The 17,423-nt window shown below is 34.2% G+C and overlaps 1 protein-coding gene across 1 annotated transcript; it reads left to right on the plus strand.

Annotated features, from left to right (window-relative positions):
* Window positions 1–8,255: 8,255 nt before the first annotated feature.
* LOC131168169 (heavy metal-associated isoprenylated plant protein 47-like) lies at window positions 8,256–9,410 on the plus strand. The gene is made up of 3 exons (XM_058127439.1): window positions 8,256–8,412; window positions 8,770–8,848; window positions 8,952–9,410. The coding sequence occupies exons 1-3, from the start codon at window positions 8,407–8,409 to the stop codon at window positions 9,269–9,271; spliced, it is 405 nt and encodes a 134-aa protein (XP_057983422.1). The 5' UTR covers window positions 8,256–8,406; the 3' UTR covers window positions 9,272–9,410.
* Window positions 9,411–17,423: the final 8,013 nt, after the last annotated feature.

The raw sequence follows: 17,423 nt of genomic DNA on the forward strand, positions 1-17,423 counted from the left end.
ATATTGACTCTGAATACTGGGAAAATGTGAACATTGCAAAGTGCAACTGTTGCAATGGAATCATTGAAATATGATTGATGAAATGCCAATACCGCATAATGATTGCGGGTATGTTGTAATGATAACCCTGATGGATGGTTATGGAAACCCTAATGATGGGTTGTGATATTAAGCACAGTACCATTGCTAGTGGTGTAGTGCGACCACACGGACTCTTAGAGCGTTTGGCATGACAGTCGACTGAGCTATTTAGTAGATTTGTTGTGCACCCTGAGTCCGGATCATGGCTATAGGCCGGTTAGTCATACTGCAGATGCGAGATATGTGATATGATATTTTGATCTAACCGGGTCAGCCAACCGCAGTTAGATCCAGCCTTTGGGCCACACAACATTGACCACGGGGGGAAGCATGGTATGGAAAGAAAGATTCTCAGGGTAGCCATGAGTTACAGGCACGATGTTGGTACTAGATACCAAGGATACTCATGAGCTGGATAGTGAAATGGAAATGGAAAGTGAAAGAATGATAGAAATGGGCTAAAGAAATGGATCCGTGTGAGTTAATAATATAAATAATTGAGGTGAAGTGAAACTCTCCGCCTAAGAGCTTACTGAGTAAGGTGAGTGTTCTGATAGGTATCAAATGTGATCATACCTGACTGCATAACGTGTTAGGGCAGAGGGAAGCTACTCGTATGGGCGGGTAATCTTCCCTATTCTCAGGAACTTCGTGGGTAAATATGTGTTGGAAATGAATGAACTTGAGAAATGGTTTTAAAGCTTATAAAATCTTGTGTTGTACATCTATATGATTATGAGAATGTGTATATCAGTGTATTTTCTCAGATGAAATGATGATTTAAAAAATAAAGTGTTTTATAACTGAACTCATATTGCCACACATTGTAAATAATTTATTCCTTCTTACTGAGATGTGTCTCACCCAAATTATCTAAATTTTTCAGGGAATAGAGATAGGCAAGATAGAGCTTCGAGATCGTAGGGAGCTGAGACCCTGATACACAGGGTGAGTTATTGGACTAGAGAGGTGTAATTTCCCTAAGGTTGTGTTGTTTTTGGGTATGTGATGGTAATGTATATATATGTATGATGATACTCTAGGTATTGTATTTTGATTGTTATGTATATACTGTCTTCCGCTGTTAGGGTGTATAAATGAAATGACTATTTACCCGGTACCTAATGCAAGTTGGGTCATATGAGTGGTAACAAGGTTGTTGATATAGCCGATTTGTGAATATTGTTGATGAAGACTGAATATTTATTATTGTTTATAAAAAAAAATTTGTACGAAAATCGAGGCATCACACTGGTGGCCTAGGTAAAGTACTCCCTGAAGGGGTGATTCCAGGGCCCCATCTGGCGGAGTATTCCGGATGACTCAGCCTTTGGGCACACAGAGAGAGATAGTAGGCACCATCGTACTACTATATGTTCGACTTAGCATTAGTCGGCCGACTATTTTCTAGGTCCAGCCTTCGGGCCGCACAACCCATCATGGGGGGAAGCATGTCGCACGTGTATATGATGGCGTGACAACGCTAGTCCTACAGACCAAGTTGTATCATCTAGGCATATATAGGCATGTTTACTATAGAAAGTTCTATATTGAGTTAGAGTATGTATTTTCAGATTTACAGAACAGTACAGTTTTAAAATGTCAATTAAATGTATTTAATTGTTAGCAATATTTGTACCACGAAATCTCATGCTAGCCACACACTGATAATAATATAATCCGTATTACTGAGAGGTATCTCACCCTGGCGTACAAATGTTGTTTCAGGTCCTCCGAGGGATTGAGCCTAGCATGTTGCCAAGCAGAGTTAGATAGTAGACAATCCTTGTCAGAGCTGGTGAGATGTTATACAGTGTCTATCTTTTGGGGATTGCATATATATATAGCAGATTATGTTTTTAGTTATGTATGGATGTATATAAAAAACAATTAGAAACTTTGGTAAGTTTTATTAGAATATATATGTTTTCCGCTGTGTATGTTTATGTAGTTCAATATGGGACACCCGTTTTTCCCTTATTTAGGCAGGTTGTTAATGTATGGTATCAGAGAGATGTATGTTTAAGGGCACTCCGGGCCCATCGAGAGGGTCGGGGCACTACAGTTGGTATCAGAGAGATATATGTTTAGTGGCACTCCATCCCACTGAGAGGGTCGGGGCGCTACATATATGCTCATAATCATATAGATATAAAACACAAACTTTCATAAACTTTTAATTTCATTTTCAAAATCATTCACGTGCAATCCAAGTTTACCAGTGAAATTCCTGAGAATAGGGAAGATTACACGCTCATACATGCAGGTTCCCTCTGCTCTGATATCATTTTTAGCATTACCTGATTAACTCGAGTTCAGTTACAACCGATACTTATCAAGAAACTCACCTTATTTAGTAAGCCTTCAGGCGGAGAGTTTTACTTCGCTTAATTATTTAGGTTATTAAACTCACACTCTTTCATTACATTTTTCATCATTCTTTCTTTTTTCCATTTCCATTTCCATTTCATTATCCAGCACATGAGTATCCTTGGTATTCAGTACAAACATCGCATCTGTAACTCATGGCTACCCTGAGGATCTCTTTACCACGTTATGCTTCCCCTCATGGTCACGGTTGTGCGACCTGAAGGCTGGATCTAACCACAGTTGGCCTACCCAATTGGTTCAAAATGGAAATTCATCCATGCATCCGTAGTACGACTAGCCAACCTATAGCCCTGATCCGAACTCAGGAGGCACAAAAACTCTACTAAACGGCTTATTCGACTGCCCACACCACACTCTCCATGAGACTGTGTGGTTGCACTAACACCTCACTAGCAACAGTACCGCGCTCAATATGACAACCCGTCATTAGGGTTTCCATAACCATCCATTAGGGTTATCATTACCATATACCCACAATCATTATACAGTATTGGTATTTCATCAATCATATTTCAATGATCCCATTGCAGCTTTCGCACTTTGCAATGTTCACATTTCCCAGTATTTATTGATCCTATTGCAGCTTTCGCACTTTACAATGTTCACATTTTAATTTCCATATTTCAATATTCATATTGCAGAATTTACATTGTAATATTCCCATTTTTAATATTCACATTTCAAAATTTATTTCATCATAATAATACATATATATATATATATATATATATATATCTCATTTCACGTTATTCAACATTTCCCAGTAAAACATTTCTATATTCCATATTTCATCATTTTTCAGAAAATACTCTTCGATATATATATATATATCCTCGTTTCAATGTTTCTCAATAAAACATATCTTCATTTCATTCACATACTAGCATATATCATAATTCACGTGTTTCAATATTTCTCAAAATACCCATATCAATAATTCGCACATTCTCATTTTCATAGAAATCGTTTATATTCACATATAAATACCACATTTCATCATTTTCCACTAACATATCAATAATTCTCATTTCATAATTTTCTCATAAATTACCCATCACTATATTTCACATTTTCAATATACATCATATGCCACACAACTTTTGTCTAATACTCACAATACACTAATTTTTCAGGTAACTCATCATATTCCGTTTTCATAAAATAATTCATTCAATATTCTCCAAAATAATTGCTATAGATTATTCCCCTTACCTAATTTCCTTAACTACGCCTGCAAGGATCTCGAAATCATACCCGCGGTGCAAAGACCCGAAGAATAATGGTATTTTAAATAATAAAGAAAAGAGAGGAAAATGGAAATCGAACAGAAGGAGGTAGCATCCTTTGTCGACGAACGGTTCACGTTTGTCAACGACGTGGCAGTATAGGCTCATCAACAAAGGTGTGTCTCGTCGACGAGAAGATACCGAGAGGTTTTTTTGGGCAACTCTAAATTTCGTCGAAGCAAGGGAGAGTTCGTCGACGAATTTTCTCTTGACCTCGTCGACGAGGTGACGTGGCTTGTCGACGAAGCACCTAGTATAAATAGCCTAAAACTTAGTTTTTACGCGAAAAATCAGAAAAATCACTCCCTCTCTCTCTCCTTATGATTTCTCTCTTTTCAATTTCGGCTCCTTTGTTCGTCAGATCAACGATCTGAGGCTACCACGACGCTCTTGGGGAAGTTCTCTCCAAATCTTCCGAAGCGGATCGTTGGTGGAAGCGAGTTGAAATTCATCCCTGAGTTGAGGTAAGGCTTTTTATGTCAAATTTGGTCTTATTGTAATTAAAGGAAATGATATTCACGGAAAAATACTGAAGTTTAGTTCTAGGAGTTATTGTTTTCAGGGAGTTGAACGGGGAACCCTACAAGTGCAGGACCGGAATTTTTAGAGGGTTTCTTTTCAGTATCGGGTAAGGGAATAAACTAAAGTAGTTATTTTTCCATGCAAATTAGTAATATTTATCAGCAAATTAATTTTCAGGAAAGCATGTTTTATATTTGAACATTATTAAGAAAATGCATATTTGGGAAATACTGTTGTTATATAGGAAATGTAATTTTAGATTGAAAAGTACGATTTTACACAACATTGTGTTGCATGAATATTATTTTTACACGATACATATTATATTATGGCAATTTTACGAATAAGCATGTTTTTAGGAATTATGAAATAATGCAGTATATGATGATTTTTGAAGTACATGATAAAAACTTATTTACTTATAATGATATGAATGAGATTTTCAGCGCAAGGTCATGATTGATAACTAGCGTAAGGTCGTGTATGTTATATGTTTCCGGTATAAGGCCATGTTCATGAAATGTTCTGCGCAAGGTCGTATTTATGAAAGTATAGAAATGCTATCAATCCATTTATGTTAAATGATATATTATCATGTACTATATGATATCAGAACCCAGATGTTAGTTTAGTTCAATTCAAGAGCACGGTACCGTAGCTATATAGATCATATATCTATGTTTAGATTGGAACTAACCACCCCACGAGGGCGTGAGAGATGGATAGTCGATGTGACTTTCAGTGTAGAGTTGTAGACGTCTACCTAGTAGTCTGGACCAGGGTGTGACGGGTCCATTGTACTTACAGACATTTTTGAATTAGCAGTGGTCGGCCAGCCATTGTCGGATCCCGCCTTCGAGCTGCACAACCCGTCATGGGAGTAATACATTACACCTACTAGCTATTCATACTGGGTATGTTTTTAGTATTATTAGCTATACCAGACAGTTATGATTAGTATGATTTATTAAAAATATGAAAGTATAGGTTTATGCAATTAGTAAATGATTAATGTTTTCTAGTATAGAAGATGTACTGTATATCTATATTATCATTAAATATTCATTTTGTCACACAGCTATATTTAGTTTATTTTCCCTTATTGAGAAGTGTCTCACCCCCGAACTTAAATAATTTTCGAGAAACCCAGAAGGACCGGCGGGTCGTGACCATCGTTGAGCCTATTGTACCACCCCATTAAGAGGGTAAGTTTGAACTAGGATCAATGGTCTTGTTGTAGGATCCTAGGAAATACTTTTGGTATTTTTGGATATTTTGGGAGATTGTATATACACACAGTGTTTTGGATTATTGTTAACTCTGGTATTATGTATTTTGTGGTATTAATGTTGATAATTTACATTTACTGCTACCTAGGTTCCGCTGTGTATGACAGGTGTCCCTGCTACCCACGGGTTCGGGTTGACTATTTTATTTACTATGTTCTATTATATGATTAGTTAAGCAGGGTATTACACGTGGCACTCACCTGAGTCCTAAATTCAATAACCCTAATTCAATCCCAAAATGTCAAATACTTTAACATTTCCAAATCTACAATAAGTAAATAAAAATTAATCTCTAAATAACCCCCTTATCCTAATTTTGGGGCTCTACCTATGATGACCCCATGAGAAATCCGCTCCGTTAGGCTTGTAAAGAATCATCCCTAGATTTTCGTGGTAATGTCTAATCGTCCATTTGACTTAGAATTTAAGAAAATTTGAGGCAAGAGTGAGAATTTACCTTACCCCAAAGGATATGCCTACATCATTCCTACAACAAATCCGCTTTAGTAGAAATGTCAGTGGCGGAGAATGGAGCCCAGTGGTATTTTTCGATTTTCGATTGGCACTCGTTAGGCCGATGAAATTGAAGAGAGAGAGAGTGAGAGGCAAGCATGAGAAATAGAGAGACTCCTGAGAGAGATTGCAGAGAGGCGCAGTGGCCCAATTCCAATTTTGAAATTGGAAAGCTTCTTCTGGAAGAAGCTTTGCTAATATATATATATATACCCAATTCCAATTTTGAAATTGGAAAGCTTCTTCTGGAAGAAGCTTTGCTAATATATATATATATATATATATATATATACATATATATATATATATATGTATATCCATCCTATTATTTATTTAATTAAATTAATTTAACAATGTTTAATCAATTAATTTAATTTAATAATGTTATATTAATTAATTTATTTTTATTTTATTTTATTTTATTATTATTATTTTTTACATTTCCATACATATTATTTTTGGGGTCGTTACACCTAACCAGTCTCATCTGAAGGCAACAAAGAGGATACTCTGCTATGTCAAGGGTACCATCACAGATGGTATGTTCTATTTATCAAGAGTTGATTGCAATTTTATCGGCTATTCAGATAGGGATTGGGGAAAAGATCTTGATGAAAGAAAAAGCACGACTAGATTCATATTCTTCATGGGAGATACAACGTTTACATGGTCATCAAAGAAGCAACCCATTATAACGTTGTCATCATGTGAAGCTGAGTATATTACTGCCAGTTCAGCTATTTGTCATGGTATATGGATCAAGAATGTACTGAAATATCTTAGATTTCTTCAAAATGACCCCACAAAAGTTTACATTGACAATCGATCAGCAATTGTACTTGCGAAGAATCTAGTATTCCATGAAAGAAGCAAGCATATTGATACTCAATATCATTTTATCAGGGAACATGTCAAGAAGAAAGAAGTGGAGTTGTTATCTTGGAGAACGTATGATCAAATTGCTGACATTTTCACGAAGCCACTCAGGCATGGTATTTTTGTAAGGCTGAAGACAATACACAGAATGACGAAACCAGAAGAGTCAAGTTTAAGGGGGGATGTTGAAAATTAAACTTGACTGGAGATGGCCGGTAGCCCACCTCTGTTGAATTTGGGCTAGAGTCGGCAGCAATCTCACCAAAATCTCACCAACTTCAGCCACCATTATTGATTATATTGTTCTAACCTTATTATAAATAGATGTGTGTGTGTGTGTGTGTGTGTGTGTGTGTGTGTGTAATGTGATATGCGGTGTAGAGAGAGTGAATAACCAGTGAAAGATTTGTATTGAAATTTTCCTCTGTAATTTATTTTCAATTTATTATTGAAATTAATTATTTTGCAATTGAGTACAATTCCTCACAGAGTTTCAATCACAACCAGTGATTGAGTGAGTCCCCTCCACCCATCAGACTTTTCGTGATGATCTAAAATGTACAAATGATACAACAGCTGTAAATGTCCCAACTCCATGATGAATCACCACAAGAATGATTAAATAAAACACCTAAGTTTAACTTTGACTCAATATGAACTCAGACCAGGACTCCACTTTTTGCTCCGTCCATGGAGGGTATGAATTTCCCGAAATGTATATAGACCAAAAGAGGGATAGGAATAGGAATTATGGTGCCATTGGAAGAAGGGGCACTTGTGGGAACATCTCTACTGATGAACCATTTCAATAGTATGGGTGCTACCGTGCCACCGACCATGGAAGTAATGAAAAAGTGAGTCTAGTTAGCTAAGAATGTGCATTTCACAACTATATAAGTTGCATTTTAAGTCTAATGGGGGAGGGGCGGGGGCGCTTGAAACGTTTGTACGTGCAAGACCAAATTATATTTTTACAAGTGCATGATGAAGAAAAGGCCGAAGGTAGAATAATTCAATGTATAATTCTAATTAATCTATGTCATAATTTACCAAATGTCCAGGTCCAAACATGGTTCATTAAATTTATAACCTCAACATCTCATGTACGTACGTTAATTCTCAACCCAACCCAAACTTCTTAAAATAGGTGATGAACCATTCTATTAGAAAAAAAAAAAAAATGAATTTGGTCATTTCCTCACCCCTTCCGCGCTTACCCCGTCAATTTGAGCTGGTTTTTTTTAAAAAAAAAAATCATTAAATCACATTATAAATAGATACGCGTTTGTTCTAGCCTAACTGCCCTCTTCTCATTTTTTTCCACTCTCTCTCTCTCTTGTAATAAACAGAGCTACCCGCTGGCTATTTATTTCCACATGTACTTATCTCTCTCTCTCACTCTCTCTCTCTCTCTCTCTCTGCTTGAAGGTTGATATCGATCCTTAACCATGAAGGTAAGCTTTCCTTACATATGGCAACTAATAAATTGCAGAAAATTTAATGGGAAATTAAGCCACGACCAGCACCAATCCATCCAGCAGTTCTACTGTCTTCTGGCTACCTAATATTAATCTTTCGCTGTTTTGATGTTCTATGTGTGTTAGAATTATCGAATTGATCATGCATTCATCATCTCATCTCATGTCCAAGAACTACTTGATAAATTTGCGGTTTTGAGCTGAGGGAAGGCATTGGCAGCTGCCTTAAGTAGATACACATAATTACATATACGCATGCATATATATGGTTAATGCGGAGAAGTGGCTCATGTTCATGCTTAATTGCTAATAAATTGATTAACAAATTTGCAGCAAAAGATCGTCGTGAGGGTGCAATTCAACTGCGATAAATGCAGATCCAAGGCCCTGCGGATTGCTGCTTCTGCATACGGTACACACATACATTGATTCACTTCATTAATTTTCTGTTCTTGCTTAATTGGTAAGTGCATATATAGTTAATTAATTAATTAACTTAATGCAATGCAATACAGGAGTGACGTCGGTGGCGATAGGAGGAGGGGATAAGGATGAAGTGGTGGTGACGGGGGAAGGAGTTGACCCGACGACCCTCACCGCCTCCCTGCGCAAGAAGTTTCGCTTCGCCACCATCCGCAGCGTCCAAGAACTTGAAGAGGATACTAGAACTGAACGCCACTCATCAAATGACCAAACTACCCCCTCTGCCCCCACTGATCAGTACTGTTGGCCATTCAATTATTATACGTATTGGTATCCCCCATCTCCACCTTACCACCTGCTTTACCACGCATACCCATCTGCTTCCCCTCCTTCCACCTGCTCCTTCATGTAATGAAGCTAGATTATGCTTAATTAATTACTTAATACGTGCATCCATCAACATGGATGTGATTAATTTTTTATTTTGATTTATGTTTCCATTAGTTTGGATCAATAATATTAATTATAGTGATATTGCTGTTTTTGAATTTCATCTCAATGTTACCTTTCTCTTTCATGATGATATATAAAACCCCAAAGGCAATAACGATCATCAACAACAGCAATAGTAACAAAAAAAAAAAAAAAAGGAATTAAACTATTTTTGGATTGTGTGTCACAATCTTAATGACTCGTTTGTTTTGCAGCATAACTATTCCTTAAAATAAAGTGAAATTTATATATCTATACATAGTAAACATTTTGGAATTATAAGTAGGAATTATTCTTTCTGTGATCCTTTTGATATTTTGAAAATCTGGTACGACTGTCGAATCTGTTGTGTCGAACACCCACTTGTGACAAACACAAATACTACAACTAATGCTATTGAATATATAAAAATTAAAGTAATGCAAAAACTAATAATAAAAGACAATAAAAAGAATAAGATAAGAATTTAACGAGATTCGGTACAGAATTACCTGCGTCATCGGGCGCCGACGATCAATCTACTACTTCAAGAAAAATTACAACTTGAACAAACTTCAAATTACCAAAAGTAAAAAGAAATACCCTAGAGTACAAATACTATTTCTAACTCTTTCAAATTTTGGTATGATTTACAAATGTAGTAGTGGTATCAGAGCCAACAGTTCATAACTTTGGGTGTGAGAGTGTATAACCGAGACTAAGAAAGATTATCTAAACTATCAAAATAGATCCAAATAGGGTCAAGACATGGGAGGTAGGATTGGTTTGGAGGCCCACTTGGAAGGCAATCTGAGACACGTAAGACACAGTGCTAAGGCCCACTTGAGCAAACTGTTAGAGAATTAGTCTCATGAGGGAGAAGATGACTTCCGTTCAAGAGGAGCAGTTGGAACTCAAGAGTGGTGGAGCTTCCTTTCAAAGCGGAGTAGTTGGAACTCACAAGTGAAGGGGAGATTGTTGAGAATTTCACTTGTGAGTTTATCCCATATTGAAAAAAGTGAGTGGCTAATGGGTGTTTATATATATGGTTGGAGTCAAGACCCAATAGAATTAAACTTTTGGGTTAAGTTGGTGTTTACTCTTATGTATCAAGCACACCTATGGACTCTTCCGGTGCTAACAGAGTCCTTATCTCCTTACTAAAACTCATAAGAGAAGTAATAACACCTGCAAAAGCCACCCTTTAGGCAAGCTAGGGAACCCAAAGAAAAATTGAACTTAGGACCTTCCTCAACCTTTATCTATTGCATAATCCTAATTAAGTGCTTTTTGAATTTATCGTCAAGGTGGAGATTTGTTTCTTTTTGTCTCACATTGGTAGAAAAATTTCACATTGGTAGAAAAATTGTTTTGAATTTTTTCTTTGTTTGTCCCACATTAGTGAAAGACTTGAGGTTGAAGTTATATAAAGAGTTTAATTCTCCATTTGTAAAAGAAATCTCAAAATTGTACTTTGTCAATAAATAGTGGATTGATTGTCGACGCCTGAGAACGTAGATAATTCTGTACCAAATCTCATTAAATTCTTATCTTGTTCTTTTTACTATCTTTTATTATTAGTTTCTGCATTACTCTAACTTCTTATATATTCAATAGTATCAGTTGTGGTATTGGTGTTTGGCACAAATGGAGTGCCCGACACAACATGCAGGACCAAATTGTATTTTTACAAATGCATTATGAAGAAAAGGCAGAAGGTAGAATAATTCAATGTATAATATTAATTAATCTATGCCATAATTGGTCAAATGTCAGGTTCCAAACATGGTTCATTAAATTTATAACCTCAATATCTTGTACGTACGTTAATTCTCAACCCAACCCAAACTTCTTAAAATAGGTGATGAACCATTTTATTAGGAAAAAAAAAAAATGAATTTGGTCATTTCCTCACCCCCTCCGCGCTGACCCCGTCAATTTAAGCTGGGTATTTTTTTTTGAAAAAAAATCATTAAATCACATTATAAATATATACGCGTTTGTTCTAGCCTAACAACCCTCTTCTTGTTTTTTTCCACTCTCTCTCTGTCTCTTGTAATAAATAAGCCGCTGGCTATTTATTTCCACATCTACTCTCTCTCTCTCTCTCTCTCTCTCTCTCTCTCTCTCTCTCCGCTTGAAGGTTGATATCGATCCTTAACAATGAAGGTAAGCTTTCCTTACATATGGCAACTAATGAATTGCAGAAAATTTAATGGGAAATTAAGCCATGACCAGCACCAATCCATCCAGCAGTTCTACTGTCTTCTGGCTAGCTAATACTAATCTTTCGCTGTTTTGATGTTTTATGTGTGTTAGAATTATCGAATTGATCATGCATTCATCATCTCATCTCATGTCCCAGAACTACTTGATAAATTTGCATATTAATTTGGGTTTTGAGCTGGGAAAAGGCATTGGCAGCTGCCTTAAATAGACACACATAATTGCATATACGCATGCATATATATATATATATATATATATATATGTATGTATAGTATATATATATGGTTAATGCGGAGAAGTGGCTCATGTTCATGCTTAATTACTAATAAATTGATTAACAAGTTTGCAGCAAAAGATCGTCGTGATGGTGCAATTCAACTGCGATAAATGCAGATCCAAGGCCCTAGAGATTGCTTCTTCTGCATACGGTACACACATACATTGATTCACTTTATTAATTTTCTGTTCTTACTTACTATAAAAAATTAAAGTATGAGCGACGGTTTTAAAATAGTTTCTATATCAACCGTTACTATTAACTTTTAGTGACGAATTCAAAATTTCGTCATTAATAATGGAGTATTAGTGATGGATTATAACCGTCACTAAAACCCTAATACCGTCACTATAAATTCTAGATCAGCTCAAATTCGTCACTAATAGTAAAGTATTAGCGAAAGATTCAAATTTTCACTAATACTGCACTATTAGTGTCGAATTTGTAATTCGTCACTAATACTCTACTATTAGTAACGAATTTGAATATTTCATTAATAATAGGAAAATTAAAAAACCTTTAATATTAATTGTTTTTAATGAGCAATCACAATAAAAATCTGTAATTACATTTTCACATACATAATTTGAAATTATAATTACTACAAAATTCGTAAATCATTCAAAATTTCGAATCCGAATACAAATTCAATTAAAATAAAGAAATAACATATGTTCAGATAATAAAAAAAAATTTAAAATATTCAAAATTCAAATACAAATACTAGTACAAATTCAAATTAAAATACAAAAATTCCAATTGGTCAAATAACAATAAAAATTACAAAAAAATAATCAAAAGTTGCATCCGACAACTGTAGTACATGCATGCATGGCATCGTGCTGATGTTATGACAGTCCCGAACCCTACAAATTAAGAGTCATTAAAAAAATTAGTATACAAATTGAGAGCTGACGCTTAGTATAATCAGGAAAAATAATTATATGATATAACAAATTTGCAAAGATTTTATAATCGTGCATATTACACAATTTGTACGGTGGTAATATCAATAATGAAAAAAATAATGTCAGTATTTAAAGCTAAACACTGAGTTCACATATTTCCATTGAGTTGCGTACGTGAAATGTAACCTATAAAGTCGAAGGGATGAAAGGATCTTTGAATAACCATGAGAAGATACACACACAACTATACTTGCAACTACTTATATATATATATATATATTATATGTGTAATTACCTTTTAATTTTTTTAAAGATAAAACCGAGTGCATTCATTAATAAACAACTACCAATAATTATTATCTTAAGATTGAGACACCTTTAATTATGGAGGTTGTCTTATCTTTTCTTTTTTCTTTTTTCTTTTTTTGTGATAGTGTTTAAAGTCTTTTACGCATGTTTCGTCATGAAAGTTATTTTATAATTTTTTTATATAATGGTGTTTAAGACCTTTCAAATAGTTGATTAATTTTTTAGGACATGAGGTTAGTCTGTCCTTCTAACCTAATCTCCAATTAAATAAATTTATGTCTAATATTTGAGTCATATGTTGCCCTTTTGATGAGTTTAGGTGCTTATGGGCAGGTAACATGGATCCTTATGTCATCCTCCTTTACCGTACTCAGGAGCAGAAAAGTAGCATTGCATCAGGTGGGTCTTCAATCAGTTTGAATTTATGCCTAAGAAATAATAGAAGGAAAGTGAATAATTTTTGTTGTTAGTTGGATTAGTGTACTTACATTGGGCATTTAAGCTATGTGCTTAATAGTAAAAGTGATCATTGTAATATATATTATACAAGTTTGGTCACTATTATGTACAAATGGCTGATACAGGATAAGGGTCTCAGTCATAATGGAATAAGAATTTTGTATTCACCATAACTAGTGAAATCTCCGAACTCAGGATGAAGATCATGGACAACGATAGTGCTACTCAAAATGATTTTGTGGGAGAAATAACATGAGTTGCAATTTATTATCAGTTGTTTTTCTTTCTTTTTTTTCCTTTTTCATTTTATTATTTACTCAAAGTACTGACTTGGTTGCATCCTACATTTTTATGCATTATACATGCTGCTTGGCTTTTCACTTGTAAATATGGGATTCAAAAATTGTGAACCATGGGTATTTGCACATTGCCCCTTGATTATTATTATTATTATTAGTTTCTAGATTATTATTATTATTATTATTATAAAATGTCACTATTTTTTTTTTTGTGATAGTGTTTAAAGTCTTTTAAATATATTTAGTCATGAATGCTTCTTTAAATGAACTAAGCCTACATTGCCTCATTTCTTATGATTCCTATCTTTCACTCATCCTTTCAAAAATATTTTAACATTCATTTTATCATAATTATCTTTGTATATGATTTTTTTTTGAAAAAATTTTAACGAAATTTCGGCAGCATGCCGTTTGTAAATTGAACATTTTCCCATAAAACTTGTACGTAATAGGTTCAAATAAGTCATTTATAATTCAGTTCAAGGCACACGAGAACCTATATCCACTACCAGCATGCAATACACATCAACTGCATCCGCCATGCAGGAGACATTCTAGACTAGCATGCAATCAAGTAGCAATCAACAAATCACAATATATAATCTATCCATTAAATTAAGAATATAAATAGCAGAGAACAGTGGATAATATTGCGTTCAGTGTAGTATTGTTATTCATCTAGTCATATGAACATGAATGTTATGAGATGATGAGAACATTTAATTTAAAGAATTATTAAGATGATGTGCCCTCTGAGTTATGTATATATTCAACTTATGCCTTTTTCTAATTTTCAAATCCTTAACCAAGTGTTTTTAAGATTTACTAGTTTTCTATGATTGGAAGAATTCCGCAAGTGCCTCATTCTTCATGACAACATCCCAAACATTTCGGTCACTGGCAATTGAAGCTACAACAGTCTGTGCACACAACAAAGTAGACTAATATAATTTCATAAGAGTATGCATCTTATCGAACAAAAAGTTCAATTATCAGTTCACCGCATTTACTTCAACTGCAATTGTCACCAAAAACATGAATATGGGAATAAGACACTTAAGCAAATAGGCTCTAATGATGAGCCTCAGTAAAATATAGGAAATTAATTAACTTTTTTTACCCCCTCACCAGTTCCTCAAGTAGAGGAGATAAGATTGCATAAAATATGCCCTCCCCCTCCCTAGACCCCGAATGGCCTAAGACCCTTGTGCACTGGGTGTTACAGTTTCTTTTTGTTTAATTATATTTTTCAACCAACATGCAAGCAGCTCTAAATATCAAGAATTGGTATTTCAAAATTTAAAGCATGTACTGTCAAACATGATAAGAATTTCTTTAGCAGTTCCCTCAGATACTTCATCAACGTCCTAACAGTAATTTTAATAGCTCAGCTAAATTCTTTGTCAAACACAAGATGGTAAGGGGCTTAGGAAACCCATAACACACCAGATAAAATCTAATCCACAAGACCTGTTCTAAAATAAATGATGTCAAGTGCAACACTTGCATTTTTAATGAAATGACTTTTCGTTTAACTTTCATTCATCCTTTCAAAAATATTTTAACATTCATTTTATCATAATTATCTTTGTACATAATTTTTTTAAAAAAAAAAAAATTTTAACGAAATTTTGGTAGCATGTCATTTGTAAATTGGACATTTTCTCATAAAACTTGTACCTGATAGGTTCAAATAAGTCATTTATAATTCAGTTCAAGGCACACGAGAACCTATACCCACTACAAGCATGCAATACACATTAACTGCATCCGTCATGTAAGAGGCATTCTAGACTAGCATGCAATCAGGTAGCAATCAACAAATCACAATATATAATCAATCCACTAAATTAAGAATATAAATAGTAAAGAACAGTGGATAGTATTGAGTTCAGTGTAGTATTGTTATTCATCTAGGCATATGGATATGAATGTTATTAGATGATGAGAGCAATTAATTTAAAGAATTATTAAGATGATGCTCCCTCTGAGTTATGTATATATTCAACCTATGCCTTTTTCTAATTTTCAAATCCTTAGTCAAGTGTTTTTAAGATTTTCAATGATTTAGGCTTGGCAATGATAGTCTTTTTCCTTAACAATTTGTTTGGTTTATGGAATGAATTGAAGTAGGGAAGGAATTAGGGTAGAAATGGAATTGCTTTTGGAGTACAATTACTGCGTTTGGTTAGTGACATGGAATGATTGTAGGAACCTTAATTTTGATTTCTTTCCAACATTTAATATTCTTCAATGACTTCTATGATGTGAAGAAAAATAAGTCATTTGTTTGCATTTGTTTCATGCTAAAATTGCAAGAAATAAAAAATGATTAAGGTACAACTAGAATCACACAAATTACTACCACAGTAAACTTAATTAGAGAATATAAGGGGCCATTTTGTATTACTATTAAAAATTATGAGACTAAAAAATAAAAAATAAAAACAGAAACTAAAAATCAAAAGCCGGCAAAACTATTTAGTTGATATTCCTAAACTAAAACAAATTAAAAACTTGATTAAAGAAATGTTCATTAGGACCCTTTTTAGCTCTGTTTTTACACCCATCACAATGCACTTCATTTCCCCCTGAACACTTCAAGTTAGCTAAGTCCCTTGGGACCCTTTTTAGCTCTGTTTTTACACCCATCACAATGCACTTCATTTCCCCCCAGGATCACAAAACTTAAAATCCAATTTATGCATGAGATCTTGAACTTCTAAATCCTTCCTTGAAATATCATCCACTAGTGTTGGTAAAATACTGTTCTTGTGCTGCATCTCATTAATCAAATCATCATTTTCAAGTATAGAGACCCCATCTAATCCTTCTAAAGAGGATGGAAAGCTTCTTCTTGAAATTGAAATAAATGGATGTTTAAAAAGTATAATGGCACTTGTATATTTAAGAGGTGATGTAGAGTATTTCAAAATCTAGGAGTTATAATTTTTAACTTTTATCTCTTTAGCTTTCTTATTTAATGATACCTTTTACATAATCAAATTTAGCAAATTTTGATTCTAAGATGCCTGCATTGTTGAGTTTAATCCGAATACAGGCTTTGCCTTCATCATACAATTATTAAGTTTAAGATTTTAGGTAGAGTAAGTTTTGATGTAACCAAGAATGTCATTTGTTGTAATTGTCCACAAAATTCCTAAAATTTATGATGTTAGTAAATTTACTCCCCACCCACAAACATCTTTGAGGTCAAATATTTAAGTGTTTACATGGACATAATATTTCAAGAAAACATAAATACCAATATGTGTACTAATTTTTATCTAGAATAACTTTCATAAATATAAATATCAATATGGGTACTAGGATTTATCTACAACAACTTTCATTAGAAAAAAAAATGTCCGATAATCCTTAGATAATTGATCATGAATTTCGTTACTGTACTTGTATACCCTTTTTACTTTGATTTTTATAAGTCTATGTATCTTAAGCGTTTACTTTTTTTCTTTTTGAAATGTCTACAAACAAGCAGACAAGACAAAAATATCATTGCGGCGTAAAGAAAATAATTATCGAACCAAAATGGGGCATTCCGATTCTTCCAAAAATCAAGTCGATTTCCATTTACTCGTTTCATTTTCCCGA

This window comes from Malania oleifera, chromosome 1 (genome assembly GCF_029873635.1).
Source record: "Malania oleifera isolate guangnan ecotype guangnan chromosome 1, ASM2987363v1, whole genome shotgun sequence".
NCBI classification, from domain to species: domain Eukaryota; kingdom Viridiplantae; phylum Streptophyta; class Magnoliopsida; order Santalales; family Ximeniaceae; genus Malania; species Malania oleifera.